The 17486-nt window shown below is 38.6% G+C and overlaps 1 protein-coding gene across 1 annotated transcript in view; it reads left to right on the top strand.

The window, feature by feature from the left end:
- The window catches only part of PAPLN (papilin, proteoglycan like sulfated glycoprotein), a gene marked incomplete at both ends in the record, with an annotated part of 44703 nt that overhangs the window by 547 nt on the left and 26670 nt on the right, over positions 1–17486 (top strand). The window contains 1 exon segment of the mRNA XM_079537785.1: positions 9683–9745. Coding sequence (XP_079393911.1) covers positions 9683–9745 — 63 coding nt within the window.

The raw sequence follows: 17486 nt of genomic DNA, 5'->3' as shown, positions 1-17486 counted from the left end.
TTAGTACAAGAGATCAAGGAGATTTTAAGTTTCGTTAAGTCTGTCTGCAGGGACCCTAAAGAACACCTTATTTATTACTTTTAGAAGGGTCTTCACAAGGCTTAGAAGTTTCTCTTATGCTTTCTTTATTGCACTTAAAATGGCTCTTCACCAGCTTTTCTGCGACTTACAGGTTTTTTTCCTGGTCTCTTAAAGACACATCATCATCTTCTGTAGTGCCAGAGCCAGGGTCTGTAAATGGAGCAGCTGTGAAAAATCATTCTTTCTCAGGTGCACTTTGTTGGTGAGTTGGTGTGCTGCACAGCCATGTGTGTTGGACAGCCTCACCCTTGGGCTTTTAGGATTAATGATGTGCTGTTAAAAGGAGTGAAGAGAAGCGTGTGATGTGCAACAGAAGTAGGTAGGACTATGTATCTTTGGCATGTCATTAGCTTGAATTAGTGTTTTTTGAGGTTAGTGAAACAGAACAATTAATGCAGAAATTAAAAGCATAAAGTAAACTTGAGGTCTCCAGAAGTTTTAGTGTATTTTCTTTATCTGTGTGAGATAATTTAGACTTCAAGTGTACTTCTGGGTTCTCACGCACCAGAGAGCATCCTGGCACCTCAGAGGTGTTTTTGAAATATTTTCTGTCATGAATGTAAACACTTGATGGTTTAGGGAAATGCTGCTCTGTAGCATGTGCATATTCCAAATCTCTAGTGAACTGTCTACTCTGAATGTAGCTTTGGAGAAAAGGATTTTGACGAATGACTTGAAGGGATGTTTGAGAAAAGGTATAGGTTTTTCTTTGCTATCCCCTCTCTCTCTTTATGATATTAAGAATAAAACAAATGAATTGGCTTTAATTTTAAGGGATAGAAGCAATCATGGTTGTAGAATGAATTATCTTAAATGGTGATCTTCAACAAGTGATAATCTTCTGATGCAAATCCTGTATCTCTGTTTTGGGGTCCTGCTTGGTAAAATGTCTTGTTGCTTAAGGAATTACTTGCCTTACAGAGTTGGCACCAAGATTTCATTGGAGTCAATGTGAAAGACTGTGCTGAAAGGATTTAGGAAACGGGAAAAGAGGTGTCTTGTTGGTACTACCAAGAAAAATGGTTGCAAGCTTACATGTGAGCAAATCTTTTTTGAAAGAACATTTTTTTTTTTTTAGACAATAGAGAAATTGCAAATATATATATACATATATATATATGTATACATATATATACATGTCCAGTCTTGATTCAGATGTCCTTCTGACTGTGATATATATATAAGACAAACTAATGTTCTGTGCCCTGAAACAGGTAGGGTTTAGGCTGCCAAAAGGCTTTCTTATTGTTCAGAGCATTGTTAAATGCTAATAAAATGTTAACCATTTTATGATATCATGTATGCACTTTATGACTCACCAGTACACAGGAAAAAAAAAAAAGCTTTTTTTTTTTTTTTTTGTAAGAGGATGAGATATGCTATTTTTGTGTAAGAACAACATGTAGAACGTATTGGATATAATTACAGGTGTTCTCACAATTGGTATTAGAGCCTTGTCCTTAGCTGATACAAGGAGGAATTGTTCTTCTGGTGTACTAATGCTGAGTGAAGTACTGAAAAAATACGCTGGTTTCCGTTTAGATCTCTGAGAAGCATTAAAACTGATGATAAACTCCTTACAGTACCCACCATAGCTGCAAAGACTAGACGTTTGGATGATTGACAGATGGTTGCTCTGATCTAGCACAGTCGTTTGCAGTTATGCCCATGGTATGATGGACTTGTCAGAAGAGCTTATCTCACTGGAAATTATACTCTGCTGAATGCAGTTTCACTGTCTTATTTTTTAACCTTACTACTGGGTTTGAAATAGGATTTGTTGTGCTCCAACATCTTTTCTTGGATGATGACTAACAGAAGTTACTAGATGTGTGAGGAGAGACCTTAACATTAAAGATTTGATTGGTTAAGTAGTCATATGCATAGTCTCCGTACAAAACACTTGTTCATGCTTCCCTACACACTAACAAGCTCAAGTTTTCCTGACATACAGATACGATGTATGGAAATAAGTACTGTCAAAAGATTGTTTATTTCTCTGCTTAACTCTTAAAGAAGTAACTAAAGGTTTTGCTTTTGGCATCTGTGGGAGAAAACTGTCTTAGAGCAAGGAGCCAATCTATATTTAAATCCCACTGTTGTAAGTTTGCTGTGATCACACAGCTGAGCACTTGCTTCTTTTTAGATATCTCCAGGCGCTGCCATGCAATGACATTCTCCTAAGATCTTTTTTACAAAGTTAATTTTTGGTGACAGATGAAAGATGCTTGGCTGGTGTCCTTAGAGACTCTGGCTCTATTTCCACTAGCTGAGGTTCTGCCTCCTAAGTTAGCTGAAGTTGTGGTGTTTGATTTTTATTTTTTTAATTCTTATTTTTCCGTATCTTTTGTTTCTACTTCTGTTAATCAGCTTTGTGTTACATAGCAATGGAAATAAGCCCACTAATTTCTCTGAAGAATTTCCTGCTTCATGTCACCAGAGGTATGTCAGCATCATAGTCTGCAAGGGTAGCTGCGTAGGGAATAGATGTACCCACACTAGTTGGTTGTGCTTGGCCTATTTGCACCTATATGTAGGTTAAAACTTATTTTTTTTTTTTTTTTTAAGTAATTATTTTAGATGTGGAAGTAGCAGCAGTTGAAACCTGTGTGAGAGTCAGGGTAAATATTTTTGGTTTTCTATCAACATTGTTGTTTGTCATCAAACAATTTGGATGTGACATGAGTGTTTAGCAAGTACACTGTTGAATTTAGTGTTAATATCCTTTCAGAGAAGAGATGTAGATCCTGCAAAGACACAAAAATAATTTGTATTTTTTTTAAAATTTCCTTTTAAGATAGCACTCATTTTTTTTTAAACCTTTTGCACAGATCAGAATTACTACATTTATGTTTAGGATGAAATGAAGTTAAATAAAATTGGAAGTTGTTCTCCAGTATCCCTTATCTTACTAAAGGATTCTTCAGTGTCAGGTAATATTTCAAATCAGGTTAAATAATTCATTTAAGTGAAGTCTGTGCTACTGAGGGCATCAGTTGACCTAGAAGGTTGTTAGCCATTCCTCTACGATTGTTGATGTTTGGGATATTATATCCTTGTTGTGCATTTTCCATTAGAAGTGTATGACTGCTTGTTGTAATATTTATTGTCTAAAATAGTCTGCATGCTCTTGTCTTTATCCCTATGTGCTCACATACTTAATTAACAACTAAGGACAGCAAGACTACCAAGTAGAAGGCAGAAACCTATCTTCTCATAATGAATTTCCAGCTGCAAACCCAACAGTAGAAGGCTGGATGCAGAAAATTGAATCTCATCTGATATTAATAGGTAGAAAGATGGCTGTCCTCATGAAGCACTATATAATCTCCTGCAGTGTGGAGATTGGGAAGGAAGCAAATCAACCTCTTCCCCAGTAGGGTATGGTGTGATGTCTTCCTAGGCTTCCTGTGTGTTACACATTCTAATCTTGCTCTTCCACCCAGTGGTGTTTCAGCTTATGTTTTGTGTGATTGCTGTATTGAGTATAGAACTGTATGAGATGGGCTGCTATAGCTTACGCAGGTGGTGCTGAATTTGATGTTGCTTTATGCTGGCAGTGTTTTTACAGAGGACTTCAGAGTCAGCAATGTTAAGCAATGCTCCAGTTCAGGTTTTGTGTGTGCTATGAATCAGGCAGAAGGCTGAGTTGAAAGGCTGTTGATATAGCATTCTAGAAGAAGCTCATATGTTGCTATTATTCAGCTGGTGCTCTCTTGCTGTGCTCATTAGCACGTTTTTCTTAACTTTTTAACTTAACAAAGGTACATTTTTAGAGTTATTCAGCTGAAAAATTAAAATGCATATTATTGCTGAAAGTACATCTTTTCAGGATTGCTTTTTGATGAGGTTTCTTTACTCCTAGCATGTATGTAGAACGAATTAATAAATCTGTATCAGTGATAAAAATACCTCTGTAAAACTTTTACTCAATTTGTGTTTTTTTTACCTTCTTCTCCCTCCCTTCCTTCGTATTTCACTAAGTGCTTTCAACTAGTCTCGTATTTAAATACACATTTAATAAACGTTTATCCACTGCTTTGTATACAAACAGCTCTTTATAAATGTGGCTTGTTGTGTGGTCAAGACAAAAGAAATTTAGCATCCTCTCACTTTAACAAGCATATGCACATGAATAGTCCAATCCACCCAACCCAAAGGGCATCTGGCCCTGATTTTCTTTTTGAAAAATAAAAAAGTAAAAATCATTTGCTGTAGGCAGGGAAGAGAACAGGTAGGCATGATGTTAAGATGTATCTTGGATGTGACGTTCTCTGTCCAAAGGAACATGTTTATTGGTTCCTCTGGGCTTTGTGATGTGATCCTCATGCTTTCCCAGTGCTGCACTCAGCATAAGTAAAAGGAGTTTTTTCCCCTGTAATTGATCCCTGTTCCATTACCTCCTGTCTTTCACCCTGCCCTTCTTACCACATCTGTATTTTCCATTTTTAACTCACCGAAAACCTGAAAGATATGGTAAAAGAAAGATGAAACATGAGAAATCAAAGCAAAAATTCATAATGTCTTCAGAAAAATGCAATGGCTTAAAAACTTAGAGACTTCAGTGAATGGCTAAGAAAACTGATGCCACTGGAAAACTGGACAATGCAATAGTCTTTCTGATTCCCCACCTCCTTTATTAGGCTTGATATTTTATTTATATTTATTTAATAATTGAGGAAGATATGATGTATGAAGATGTGGGAGTGGGGAATGGTAGTGGTACAAGTGGGGAGGAAATGCTGAAAATGTGCAAGCAGTAAAATCACACTGACAACTTCTGCTTTCATGTCAGATGTACTAAACTTTACAATGAGCAATTCTGATCAGTATTGCAGTGAGCAAATAGTTACTGCAGTTGCTAACCTGTGGCTCAAGCTGTGGAAAGGCAGATGAAAACAATAGATCCACACTGAAAATCCAAATCAATGACTGGGACGAGAAATTAGTTGTAAGTGGCTGGTTAGGCTAGTACTGCTAGGTAGCTTTGGAAATTAACTGCAAGCCCAGCCTGGCAACAGAGAGGAGCCCACCCTGAAGGAGACATTTATCTCCTGCCTTTCAGAACAGTCTCTGACCAGCAAATGTGGTATATGCCTTTGCCCAAGGCGTGATTTAGAAACATGATTTGCAGGCAAAAGAAGATTGGACTGTCTTATTTGCTAAACAGAGAGAGCCACGTACCACTAGAAGTACTGCAACTAACAATACTCATTTTCTTCTGATTTCTTGACTTGATTCTGTGGCATCTGAACAGTTTAAGCTATTGTTTAAACAAGGCTGAGTTACTCATGACATCTCTTTCAAATTTAGATTCCCTCCTGTTGAAAAGAAGTCATTTTCTCTCCCACAGAAGTTAACTTAATGTTTTTGAAACCTTGAAATTAGTTTCAAAGTTACTTTTATGCACACAAGTATGTATCTCTGCAATGTAGTTCTTGTTTCCCTAGGAGCATGGATATTGAGAAGTGATTTGGAAAAGAGGTCAAGTTTATGTAGGTGATGATGAGCATTTTTTTGTGCACTAGGAGGATTTATACACATAAAGAAAACACAGAAGTCATTACAGTTATCCTTGATTCTCTTCAGTTTGTGTCAAAGCGTATTCCTGGTTCTAAGGCATGATTCACTGATCTTGCTAAGCCTTCGTGGCCGTTGTAACTAAATAAAATATTTTAAAACCAGTTTACTGTTGGCTTTGCTATAAAGAAATCTCCAAGACTGTCTGTCTGTCTTTTCTAGACATTTTATTTGTTAAAGCAAAAGCTTATTTGAGTAGATTCATTGTTGAGCCCTGAAATAAGGATGCTTATCCAAACTTACAGATGAGTTACATGAGTTTAAAATATAGTATCTCTTCATCTCTGCCCTGTATACTTTTTCCTTTCAAAGGAAGTTAGCTTTTCTACTTTTGAAACCTTGAAATCAATTGGCAGTTTGAAAGTAATTTTTCTGTATATACACAGGCAATGTAGTTCTTGTTTCCTTGGGAGCATAAATGTTGAAAGATGAGTTATGTCCTGGCTTAGAAATGATAGCCATCATCTCTGTGACACTCTGCACCTCCTGTCCGCAGTGCCAGACAGAAGTCAGGACTGTGAATGCAGTTCAGAAAGGGGACCAGAATATGCTTTGTGGGTATTGTCAAAAAGAAGTTTCTCAAGTTTCCACAAAATACTATTTGATCCTTATTATTTTGGAACAGAAGTAAATGTCCTTAGTTGCTAAATTTAATTCCAAGATTAAACTTCTCTAGTGTTAATCAGGTTTGGGTTGGCCCCTGTTGGAGAAAAGAGCTTCATAGTTCAGCTATGCCTTTTACTCATATAACCTGAGCAGTTAGTAGCAGATGCAGTTGGCTAGAAAACTTGAATTTCTTCTGCTGTATTGAACAGAGATTTCAGTTGGGCCTGTCTCTACTTCTGGCTGTAGATCCTGGTTGCCTCTCGCTTATTGTGAGTTGATTCTCATACTCCCTCTTACTGATGTAACTTCAGGTTTTAGCACTGTGGTAGGAATTCTTACTTGTTAGTTTTCCAGCAGATGTTCCATATCTAGGGTGTATAGTCACGATTTCCCCTCAGGCCCTGCTACTATTTCTGAATGAAAGGGGGGTGGAGATGCTGTTTTAACAGTGGGAAAATGTAGGTGGGGAGAGTTGAAAAGAATTAAAAGGAGGGCAGGAGGCACAGAGCGCAGCAGCTGCTGTTGTCACAAGTGAAAGCACTGTGAAACACTGTCCTTTTCTTTCCTTCCCCCGCACACTCAGGCTTCGGTGAGAAGAATGGCGAAACAAACAGAATAACATATGTTGCCATATCCCAGGTCCTGTAAGGACTGAAAGAGCCATTAAATCCAGAAGCATAACTGCATAACTTGACCATTTTTTCTTGAAGGTTTCAGACAGATTCACGGGTCCCATCCGTGTAATTTCCAGTTGGAATTAAGGCTGAAAGGATCAGTGGTGAATACAACACCTTAGGAAGCTTTCAAAATAACAAGTTTGTTGAAGCTCAGAGAATCGGCCACAAGTTTTGTCTTGCAGTGGAGCATTTAATGGGCTAAAAAAGTCCCTACTCCTCCTTCTGACCATTTTTCCTGGAATCTGTTGACTAGTTTAATAGGGCTGCATGTCCTAAACATTTTAATGCTAAATTTGGGCCAGATGTTAGACATCTGAAAGCAATTTCCGTGCTCATGCAATTGCACAAAGACGCAAGTGAGCATGAGAGCTATAACCTGTTGTTTTTTTGGTAGGGATTGTCCCATATGTTTGATGCTGTTTCCGGTTGTCTCCTCATAGAATGTTTTTACCCTGTCTGACTAAAACCCTCCAAGATGCTCTAACTACTAGGGGACTGGTAGCGCTGCCGGCTGTACTGAGCTGCTTCTCTAGCTTCCTTTCCAGGAACATCGTGGTTTTGGCTCAGCTTCTTATCTACCTCTAGGTTCAGATTCAGGAGTAGGCAGTACATTAGCAGCAGTGCTAGGCTGCTGTAGCAATGGATGTGATTCCCACAGCTGTCCATGTGAACCTGAGAAGTGCCTGTAATGGAAATTATGAAAGAGAAATGCTGGGGAAGAGATTTTTCTCTGGACAGTAAGAAAAGAAGCTGAGGAGTCTCAAATATCTATCTCTGACATCAATACCATTTAAAAAAGATGCTGTTGTTACAATGCCCTTTGCCAGTGGTGTAAGGACATTATAAGCTGCTTCATAAGACTTTTCCTATTTTCTGTGCATAACTTGTAGCAAAAGTGTTGTTTTACCCCATCCCTAGCAAATTTTTAAGACTGAGTTGGATGGGGCCCTGGGCAACCTGATCTAGTAGCTGGCAACCCTGCCTAAAGCAGGGGATTGGAACTAGGTGATCTTTAAGGTCCTTTCCACCCAAAACCATTTTATGATTCTATGATATCTAAGTCTCTTATGGCTGTTCTACATATCTGAAAATGTCACTGTTGGATAGGGCTATGACAAAGATCTAGCTGTTGGCCTTATCTGCACTGGGAGTATTTAACCTGTTATGGTGGGCAGCTCTAGATGGTTTTTTCCTTTGATTTTAATTGAAAGAGAATTAATAGCGCATGTGTGAAGTAGAGGCTACATAGTCTTTTCTCAGTTTCTTAAGAAGGCTAATCCAAAGTGAATGAAAGTCTATTCATATATAAAGCTCCAAAAGCTTCATTTGCTTAGGAATCGTATGATTGGCACTCAGAATATAGTGGCAGAAGCTTATTTTCTCATTATGTTTCTTTTGCATTTCCCTGCTATTTTGCACAAAGAATTTGGTCCAGCTGGGTTTTCAGCGCTTAATTTCAGTACTCCAAAGGAAAAATAGTAGAGAACAAGGTTTTCATCACCACTCACCGCTCTGAATGTTGGGAATGTAAAAATCCATGTTATGCATGGACTTATGGAGCTGTAATAAGCAGAGTGGATTCAGTGAGGCATAGCGCTACAAGAAAAATAGTTGCCCATCATAAAGTTACTTGAAAGACCCAAATGCTCTATCATGCATGTTTCATTTTGTTTTTGGTATGATGTTATGATTTTATGGCAACACTAGAATTGTGGTATCTGTTTACATTTTATCTGGATTTAATAGGTCAGGTTAAAGGGACAATATATGACTTTTTAATATTAAAAGGGGTGTCATTTTTGCTTTTTTTTTTTTTTTTTTTTTTTTTTTTTTTTTTTTTAAGGCATTGTGAAAAGAAGGCTTTTCCTTTCCTTTTCCCATAGAAACTTGGTCTAGATAAAAGCCATGCTAGGAGTATCTAGTGTATCTCTTCTTTCTGGGCTGAGTCAACAAGTCATGAGGAAGGGGCCATAAGGAGTAAGAACTATCTAGTGACCAAAGTACCATTTTTTACAGCTGTAAACTGTGGTGGATGGTGGTTGGTGTGGGTTTGGTTTCTGCAACTCAAAGGAGGAAGGATAAAGTAGCAAGAGGCCTCAGTATAATGCTGAGGTTCCAAATTAGCGTAATACCTAAATACCTAATACATAAAATTTGAAACAGTTGTATCCTGCCTTCATAGTTTCTGTGGCCCTAGTCTCCTTTCTAGCTCTGCAAAGGGGCTGCAACTACAGTTGATTAAACCAAGTTATAGCTGTTTATGACAAACTGTAGGATTTTAAACATGCAAGATCACACAAGAGATGTGAAGCTTCACCAAGCCACACAGGATGACTATAGGACGCAGAAATGTTAACTGCAGAATTTCTTACCTTGGGTTGGTTGAAGTCATTACAATCTTAGTGTTTTATCATGTGTATATGTAAAAGGGTGGGAGGGCAGGCAAGCAGCGGCATGTGTCTTCCATTGTGCCTGGGGATGGAGTTCTCATAATACCAGAGGAAAGTTCAGGGAAATATTTGTGCTCAGTAATTACATTCTGGCTTTCTGTGCAAGGTATTTTCAGTCTTTGCAGTTGCCTTCATCTATCGAGGGAGCATAGTGATAAAACTGCTTTTCTTCTCTAATCTTGATTTTAGTTCCACATAACTTTTTTTCCGTATGATATTTGAGCTTTGTCACCATACAAGCAGCAAAGAAGCAAGCAATTCTGATCAATACTCCTTGTGTTCCCACAGACACAGATGAAGAACTTGCTCCTTCTGTTCCTGCTAGCAGAGATGCTGCCTTCTGCATTTTTAGTAAGTAAAAGCTCTTCTGAATACCTTTGCAAGAAATTAAAGATATGTGTAGGAAGTATATCCAAAAGAACTAATGGGTTGAACTCATCAGGCCTACTGTGGTACTTTAAGAAAAGTGTAATGTGGCAATTAAACGAGAAAACTCTGGCAGTGCCTTTGGCTTGAGAATTGTTATTTGCAAAGCAGTAATTGCTATATCCTGCTTCAAAGCTTTAGAGAACTGACACTGAAAGTAAGACGAATGAATCTTTGGTTAGCTGATTTAAACCAGAAAGGCTACATGAAAGAGAGAAGTTGTATGGCTTAGGTTTTAAGGGGGGATGTAACAATTATACTAAAGCAATTCAGTATTGTCAGAAATGGAGCACAGTTGTTAGGAACTCAGGTTCCTCTTCTTTTCTGAGGGAAAAGTGGGACCTTTCTGAAGTAAATGAAGTTTGAGAGCAGTGCTTCTGAATTTGTCTTCAGCTGTATTAATGAGTTGGACAATCTGAAGTAAAGGGTGACCTTCTGAGTAGATGGGAAGTCTCAGCAAAGGAAGAAGTGTTATGTTTATTAGATATAAAGGAACAGAAGAGGGGGGATGGGAAGAAGTAATTATCACCTGGAGTTAAGTGTTTAGTGGGAGTTGTGAGGAATTATATGCCACTAAAATTAATGAGTCCATAACTTTTAATCTCTCAAGCAATTATGAAATTCTATTCCTATATTCAGAATTTGCAAGTGCTTTGTAGGCCTCCTTTGAAGATAAGGGACAAGATGCCAGAAACCAAGCAGAGTTTTTTAGCTGTCATAGACTTCTTATCTTGAGTTGGAAATAAGCTTAAATAAGATCTTTCTATCTCAGATCTTGAAGAAGATTATGCTTTATGGCGAAAGAGCCACAAGCAAAATATGCATTAATCGGTTCGTCTGCTCACCTGCCTATTTGCAGCCTGGTGATGTTTTGGAAGGGAAATGTCTGAAACACCCTATATACAAATACAAATACTGGCATTTCTCTTTAGCATTAGACTGTTCCCTGTATGCAGTCAGTAGGTCCTCTTGAAGGCATGCTGAATGAAGGAAAAAGGTTTTGCTTTGGCCACCGCTTTATTTCACCTTCCCTAATGTGCTGGATCTGTCCAAGCTATAAAAAGAAGATCCAACAGCACTGAGACATTCTGCTATGGTGACTCTCCATAGCATACTGTGTAGAACCAAAGGTTTGTTTTGCCATATATTCTGATTCCAGCTACATCATAAGCAGATGTCTAGAAAAATCTATTAGAAGAGTGGTAAATATGCGTAATTTTTCTCCGTATGCTTCCATGTCCAGTCACGTGTGGTTTATGAATCCTTCAGACTGGAGTCATCTCTGTTTCTCTTTCCCAAACTTGTTCATTGCCTCCTTGAAGCAATCTAAACCTCTAATGGCACAACATTTCTGTCAAAACCAAGATTCTGCTCTTTAGTGATTAAATCATATGGCATCACTGTATTTGTTAGGATAGGATTTATCTTTTTTCCTTTGCATCGCTTAATTTATGTACATGAAATCCCAGTTTTTGTTTTAGTAACCCGTCAGTCATCCTGTAGTGGTTTTCTGTAGTTCTTTGCAGTCTGTCTCTAGTTCTCTGTCTTTATTATGCTTATCATTCATCTTTGTTTTTTCCATGTTTATGGTGTAATTTGTGAATGTGTTGAGCAGTTCAGGTTCCTTACAGAATTGTGCTGCTTATGTCAATTTTTGCAGTGAATGGAGATTTCACTTCTACATTTGTTTTTGACTTCTGGTCACCTGTTTATTATCCATGTAAGGATTTTCCTTCTGGCTACTTAGCTTCCTTCAAAACTTTAGGTGAAGGATTTTGTACAAAGGTTTTTGGAAATCTGAATATATCAGACAGATAACCTTTTTGGTATATTTACAAATATCTTGAAGAACTGCAACGGCCTTAGAAGGGCTTGTCTTTAAAAAAGCCTAGTTGACTCTTCCCCAAATATATTTATGCAGGTATCTGCTAATTCTGTTCTCTGTTACAGTTTCTATTAATTTATTTAGTAGATGCCAGTTTCATAGTATGTGACTGTGTAATTCTGTGGGTTCTCTTGGGACCCATTTGTAAATTGGTGTCAGATTTTCCACTTCTCAATAATCACATACTGAAGCAGTTTTAGCTGAAAAAGCTGTCTGCCAGTATGTAATCATTTGTTTGTTTCAACCTTGAGTTCCTGTTAGGTCACTTGGATAAACAATTTCTAGTGACTTCATTCTGTTTGTTTTGACCACTTTTCCAAAATAACTCTGTGTTTGTAAAATGTTCTCACAATCCTCTTCTTTGTGGAGCTTTCTAAATGTCTCTTGTTTCTTCCTCAGGAATTTCAGTAATTAATTTAACTTCTCTGCAGTGGCTGCGTCTTTTTAGCTTGCTCTTATACTCTAGTCAGCTCCAGGCCACCCTGAGCCTCAGGAAGGCTTTCCATTTCTGAAAAGTAGCTATTACCTGCTCTGCCCATTAGCCATTCAATTAGTCCTGAGGCAGCACCTACCTGGTTCTGCGGTAGGTGAGGCAGGTGCTACGCTCTATCTAGCTGACAGAAAAGCAGGGGATGTGGAAGGAGACAGCTATACTGTGCTAGAGCCCATAATGGGGTAGAAAGAGTGAGGTGTGCCGAGGGTGGTAAACATAGGGAATATGGGAATGATTTGGGAACTGTAAGGGAGTGCGTTAAGAAATCAAAGAAGAACCTAAAGTATCTGGAGGGGCTGAAGTTGGAGGGGAACAGATAGATTTTACTGGGTTTGTTGGAGAGGATATGCTAACAAGCCAGGGTTAGGGTGGTAGAGGGCAATGGAAGATGGACACTGAGTTCAAACCTCAAGCCTTTCAACTGTTAAAACCTTGCTTTTTCTTCTCTTTGAGAAACAGTTTCTCTTAATAAGCTGCTCTCTTCTTCTGTATCATTTTGTGTTTCACTTCCTGCTGTCACCATCTTGTTCTCTCTCATTCTTTTTTTTTCCCTAGGTTTGTTCAAATGCAATTCTTTGATTGCTTATTCATTATTCATAAAAATGGTACTTGGCATTCTTTACCTTCAAAGCTCTTTGCAAGCCTGCTGTGTCTGAGCCAAGATCAATGGTTAAGAGGGAATTATAAAAAATGCTTTGTTCATGTTCATTCGCCTATTTTTTCTTGCGTTTTAGGCTAATAGCATAGCTGGTTACAGATGGATTTATCTTGAAAATGCATCTATTGGAATAATAGCATATAACTACATTATAAATGTCTGAGATATACTGAATGTTCTCAGCCCCTGACAGTTAGGTGTGAACATTGAATGCCACATCTTGCAGGGCGTAGCTGTGTGGAAATATTTTAAGTGGTCATTGTAGTACAGGACAGGTCTTCTGGACGTAGAAAGGAGAAGGAAATAGCTCACATCCTGAAGAGTATGTGGTTTTAGCATACATTACCAGGTGTGTTGTTTTCCAGAGCCTTGATGGCATTGCTAGGCTGGCCCTGACCAGCTTCCTTCCACCTTGCTCCATTTGAGCCCTCAGACCCATCAGCCCCACAGCAATACCATAATAGGGCCTGCTCCCAGCCCCAGGGAAGTGCTTCATCCCATAAGACAGGCCTGGCTGTAAAGACAGCTGGGCTGTAAAGTCTAGCCTTGCTCTGCTGCCCCTGGGATCCTGCCACTGGGCCCCAGCTCCCCTCCTGACGCCTTGACAGCTCTGTTTTGTTGTTTGTTTTTTTTTTTAGTCTACCTCATTAATCTTTCTGTAAGAAGCTAACTCTTTCTAAGCAATTATTGTTCAAACCTAGTAAAGCTCCACAAAGACTTCTATTAGCCCAATCTTTGGCAATGAAACCATTATGGAATAAATGGCTGCAGAGATTACTTTCTTTTGTAAAACATTTGGTTTTTCCTTTCTTTCATAGATGTTCCAACAGCAAGGCTAGAATTCAAAGTGTGTTAAGATAAGCCTTATTTCAGAAATATAAACCCCAGAAAGTTAGTGTTTATCAAGCAAGAGTAGTGGAGTGTTATCTATTTGAGAAATACTGTGAAAGATTAAAGAGAAACACTCTGGTTTTAATTGCAGTTTTACACCACAGAAGTGCTGTATAAAATGACAGTTACATCTGGGGAATCAACTTTGCGTTATTCAAGTTATCATTGGCAGCTGTATCTATATTCAGTGGGTAACAATTGTACAGAGTCTTGTACTTCCAATGTAAAGAATTTCCAATGTAAACTTACAGTGTAAATTTCCCACCAGTCTCAGTGTTGTCACTTAGATGTTCCTGGGTCTGAATGGAATCTTCTAAGTGCATGATGCAGTTTTTCAGAATCAGAAGAATCATGCAGAAGTCAAAATAACAACTTTTCAGCATCCAGAAAGATCCTCCAATTGCAGCTCAGTGAAACAAAGATATGTGACCTGCTGAGCTAAAATTGAGCAGTAGTCTTATCCAAAACTGATCATGACTGTTGGAGCTGTATAATGTGGCATTTTATTGCTGCTTGCCTATTTGGAAAGGCAGCACAAAGAGTCGTGGAACAATTAAGGTTGAGTAGGCCATCAAAGGTGCCCAATCAGTAAGGGAACACTAAATGGAAGATTTTGACTGGAATTTAGTTTGTTTGAACCTGTGATTGCAAATCTTCACTGCTCTCTTTGGACTGTGTAGTAAATGTATGTTTACTTTCATAGATTATTATTAATTAATGTCAAGGCACTAGGGGAAAATACTTATACTGACTCATAATCCATATTAAATTATGTGAACTTTGTAGATCATTGCATCCCTACAGTGCACATCTGGGATGCACTCTCTGCCTGTGCATAGTTTCCTATCCGTCATCGAACTGATTGATAAGTGTTTCAGGGGCCCTCTTTAAGTTGTTCCTATGTACTGCCAGCATTTTTCAGGCTTTTTTGAGCTACCACTCATAGCTGATAGCATCTTAAAACATATTGTTATCAGAATATATAATAATAATTTCCTTATTTATTATGTTGCTTTATATTTGTGCACGCATGCATACAGTCACATATTGACTGTATTGGGAGTTGGGACATATTGGGAGTTGGGTTCCTATTAAAAGATTTCTAACACCGTACAGCTTTGGAAGGATTCTTCTATATGACACTCCTTTTGGGGTGTACATAAATGGAGTGATACTGAGAAAATGATTGTTTCTGCACTCTGCAGATGTATAAGGCTTACAACAAAGAGTCCCTGCAGATTTTGCTCTCTGTAGAAGGAATAAAGAATGCTACTTCTGTAGGAGGGATATTGGAATATTTATCATGTTGGTGTGCATGTCAGGGAAGGGTTTTCTGTCCTAATTGCCTTCCAGTAATCTGATTTTCAACTGCTCCTCCTTTGGATTTTTATCTACATGTTTTCTTCACCCTTATGGTGACTGAAAGATTCCTTGTTTCCAGGGTGAGCTAATACTGCTCCTAAATCAGTCAGCTGATATAGAGGAATAAGACTGCAGAGAATTAGAGTGGTAGCATGTTTCATTCTTTTGGGAGTAAGGGAGGAGGGATTACAGGGGGCAGAATTAGGTGCTGAAAGAAACACTTGGGAAAATAAAACGCTTTTCTGAAAGCTAAAACTCTATTGATGGGATTACTCCCGGAAAGGCAAATGAGAATGCCAAAGGCAAACACTGAGCTGAATATTTGGAACAGAACAATGGTAGCTAGGTTTGGCAAGAGGTCAGAGTGACATTGACTTGGCAGACAGAAAATATGTGGAAGTGGCTGTAACCTGGGTAGTGCCATTGAGTGAGCAGTGAAGGTAAACAGAGTTAGTCTGAACTAGAAAACTTGTCCTGAAGGATTTTGCTTGCTGAGGTGTTAGAAAGAAATGCACAAACACTTACATGAAGAAAATCAAATAGCATAGGCCAAGAAAAATGAGCTTCACGTTAAAGCAGTAGAGGCAGGATGAAAATGGAGTGACTCTGGACAATGATAGTTGTGGGTATGGTCGTAGCAACTGCATAAATACAGCAAGATATCTCTGACTGTATTGCCCTGTCTGTAGCGGGGAATTACTTCTTAAAAGTGGCCAAGAGGAAGAAAAACAAGACTATAACTCAAGAACTTGCAATCAGGCAGGGAGTATGTGCAGAAAATTACAAAAACTGTTTACATGACAAGGGAGGATTAACCCGTGCATCTTGCCCAAGTTGAATTCATTGGATAATTTATAATTATAGGATAGTTCCTATTTCTCGAAGAGATTTGTATGTCTTATGTAAAAATGATTAACTGAAATAAAAAATACGTTCAAGAAGTGAGGAGCTCCTTCCTTCTCTGTAGGCCCTGGAAAGCAACTCTGGTGGGTGCGAAGTGTGAATTGGGTGGGGTAATACCCCTGCAATAGTGAAATTCTACATCTCTAGCATGTTCCTCCACTCCGGTAGAAAACTCTTACAACGACAGGAGCTGCCTGATCATCAGGGAGTAATTTACATGAGAATGCAGGAGGGATAACAGGAAGGGATGGTAACAGAACACAAGCAGGGAGATGTGGAGAGTGAAGCTGTGAGGTGAAGTAATCTGGTCACAAAAGGAGCTCTGTGAATCTCGAGGATAAGCTGGGAGCCAGACCCAGAGTTTATGTAGATTTGGAATATTGGAATATACAGTGTGGGTGAAAGAAAATTTGGCTATGTCTCTTTTTTTTTTTTTGACCTTTCGTTTTCAATAACGGATTGTAATTACGCACCAAAATAATAGCCTTACAGCCTTAATCTGAATTAGCCAAATTAGCATTGGCCTGCATCAACCAGCAAGAAGTGAAACTGCACTGCAAATAGATAATGACATTATGAAGTGATGCCTGCTTGCAATACGCAGCTCTCAGAAGGAGCTGCTACTTATTGTGCAAGAGCAGCCTGGACCTACCGAAGATTGCCGGTCTCACTGCACGCAATTTAAATAGACTCCAATGTCTTTACAGCATGAATGATCTGCCGCTAGATTATCACGTGGGCTCTCACTTGAAGTAAGAGGTGTAAATAGCAAATGTATTAATATTCACATTTCTTCATGATCCTTCTACCACGGCAGACATATGGCTTGTTGTAGTCTGTCTTGTGTTCTGGAATAATGAACCGCAAGCAGGAGCTGCTATGGATCCATGCACGTTGCTGAATGAGTTTGCAGACTATTAAGATGAGAGGGAAAAGGAAATGGAAGTTGCAAAGATACGATTTCTGACTCCTTTTTGAGTCTTCCTCTGCCTTTCTTCTCCTCATTAACTCAAATGCCTAAATGGTATGTATTACCTTATCAGCTGTGTAATATGTATGTTAACTGCCCAACAGGTGTAGCTGCTCAGCAATTCCTATCTTTACAGTGTCACTCCCTGAGCAACTCTTCATTCACTGTTGTTTTTTTTCGCAAACATTGCATCCTGCAATTATTTTTATTTTCAGGATGTTGCTATTCTTCCCACTAAATCATAGAATCACAGTATCAGTGGAGTTAGAAGGGACCTCTGAAGGCCATCTAGTCCAACACCCCTGCAGTGAACAGGGACAGTGTTCTGCTGTATGCAGATCCTGTCAGCTGCAGCAGGCCTCCTTCCTGAAAACTTATTTTATATGCTTCTACAACAATGTATTTTGTGTAATTCTATTGCAATTATAACATCTTATCCACATTATCATGCTGATTTCTCTTAATATAAGTACTCAGTATGACTTTCTAAAACAGAATGAGTTA

The sequence above is a fragment of the Tetrao urogallus genome (assembly GCF_951394365.1).
Source record: "Tetrao urogallus genome assembly, chromosome: 6".
Lineage (NCBI taxonomy): Eukaryota > Metazoa > Chordata > Aves > Galliformes > Phasianidae > Tetrao > Tetrao urogallus.
The sequence above is the reverse complement of the archived record's forward strand: the minus strand, read 5'-3'. Positions and strand labels throughout refer to the sequence as shown.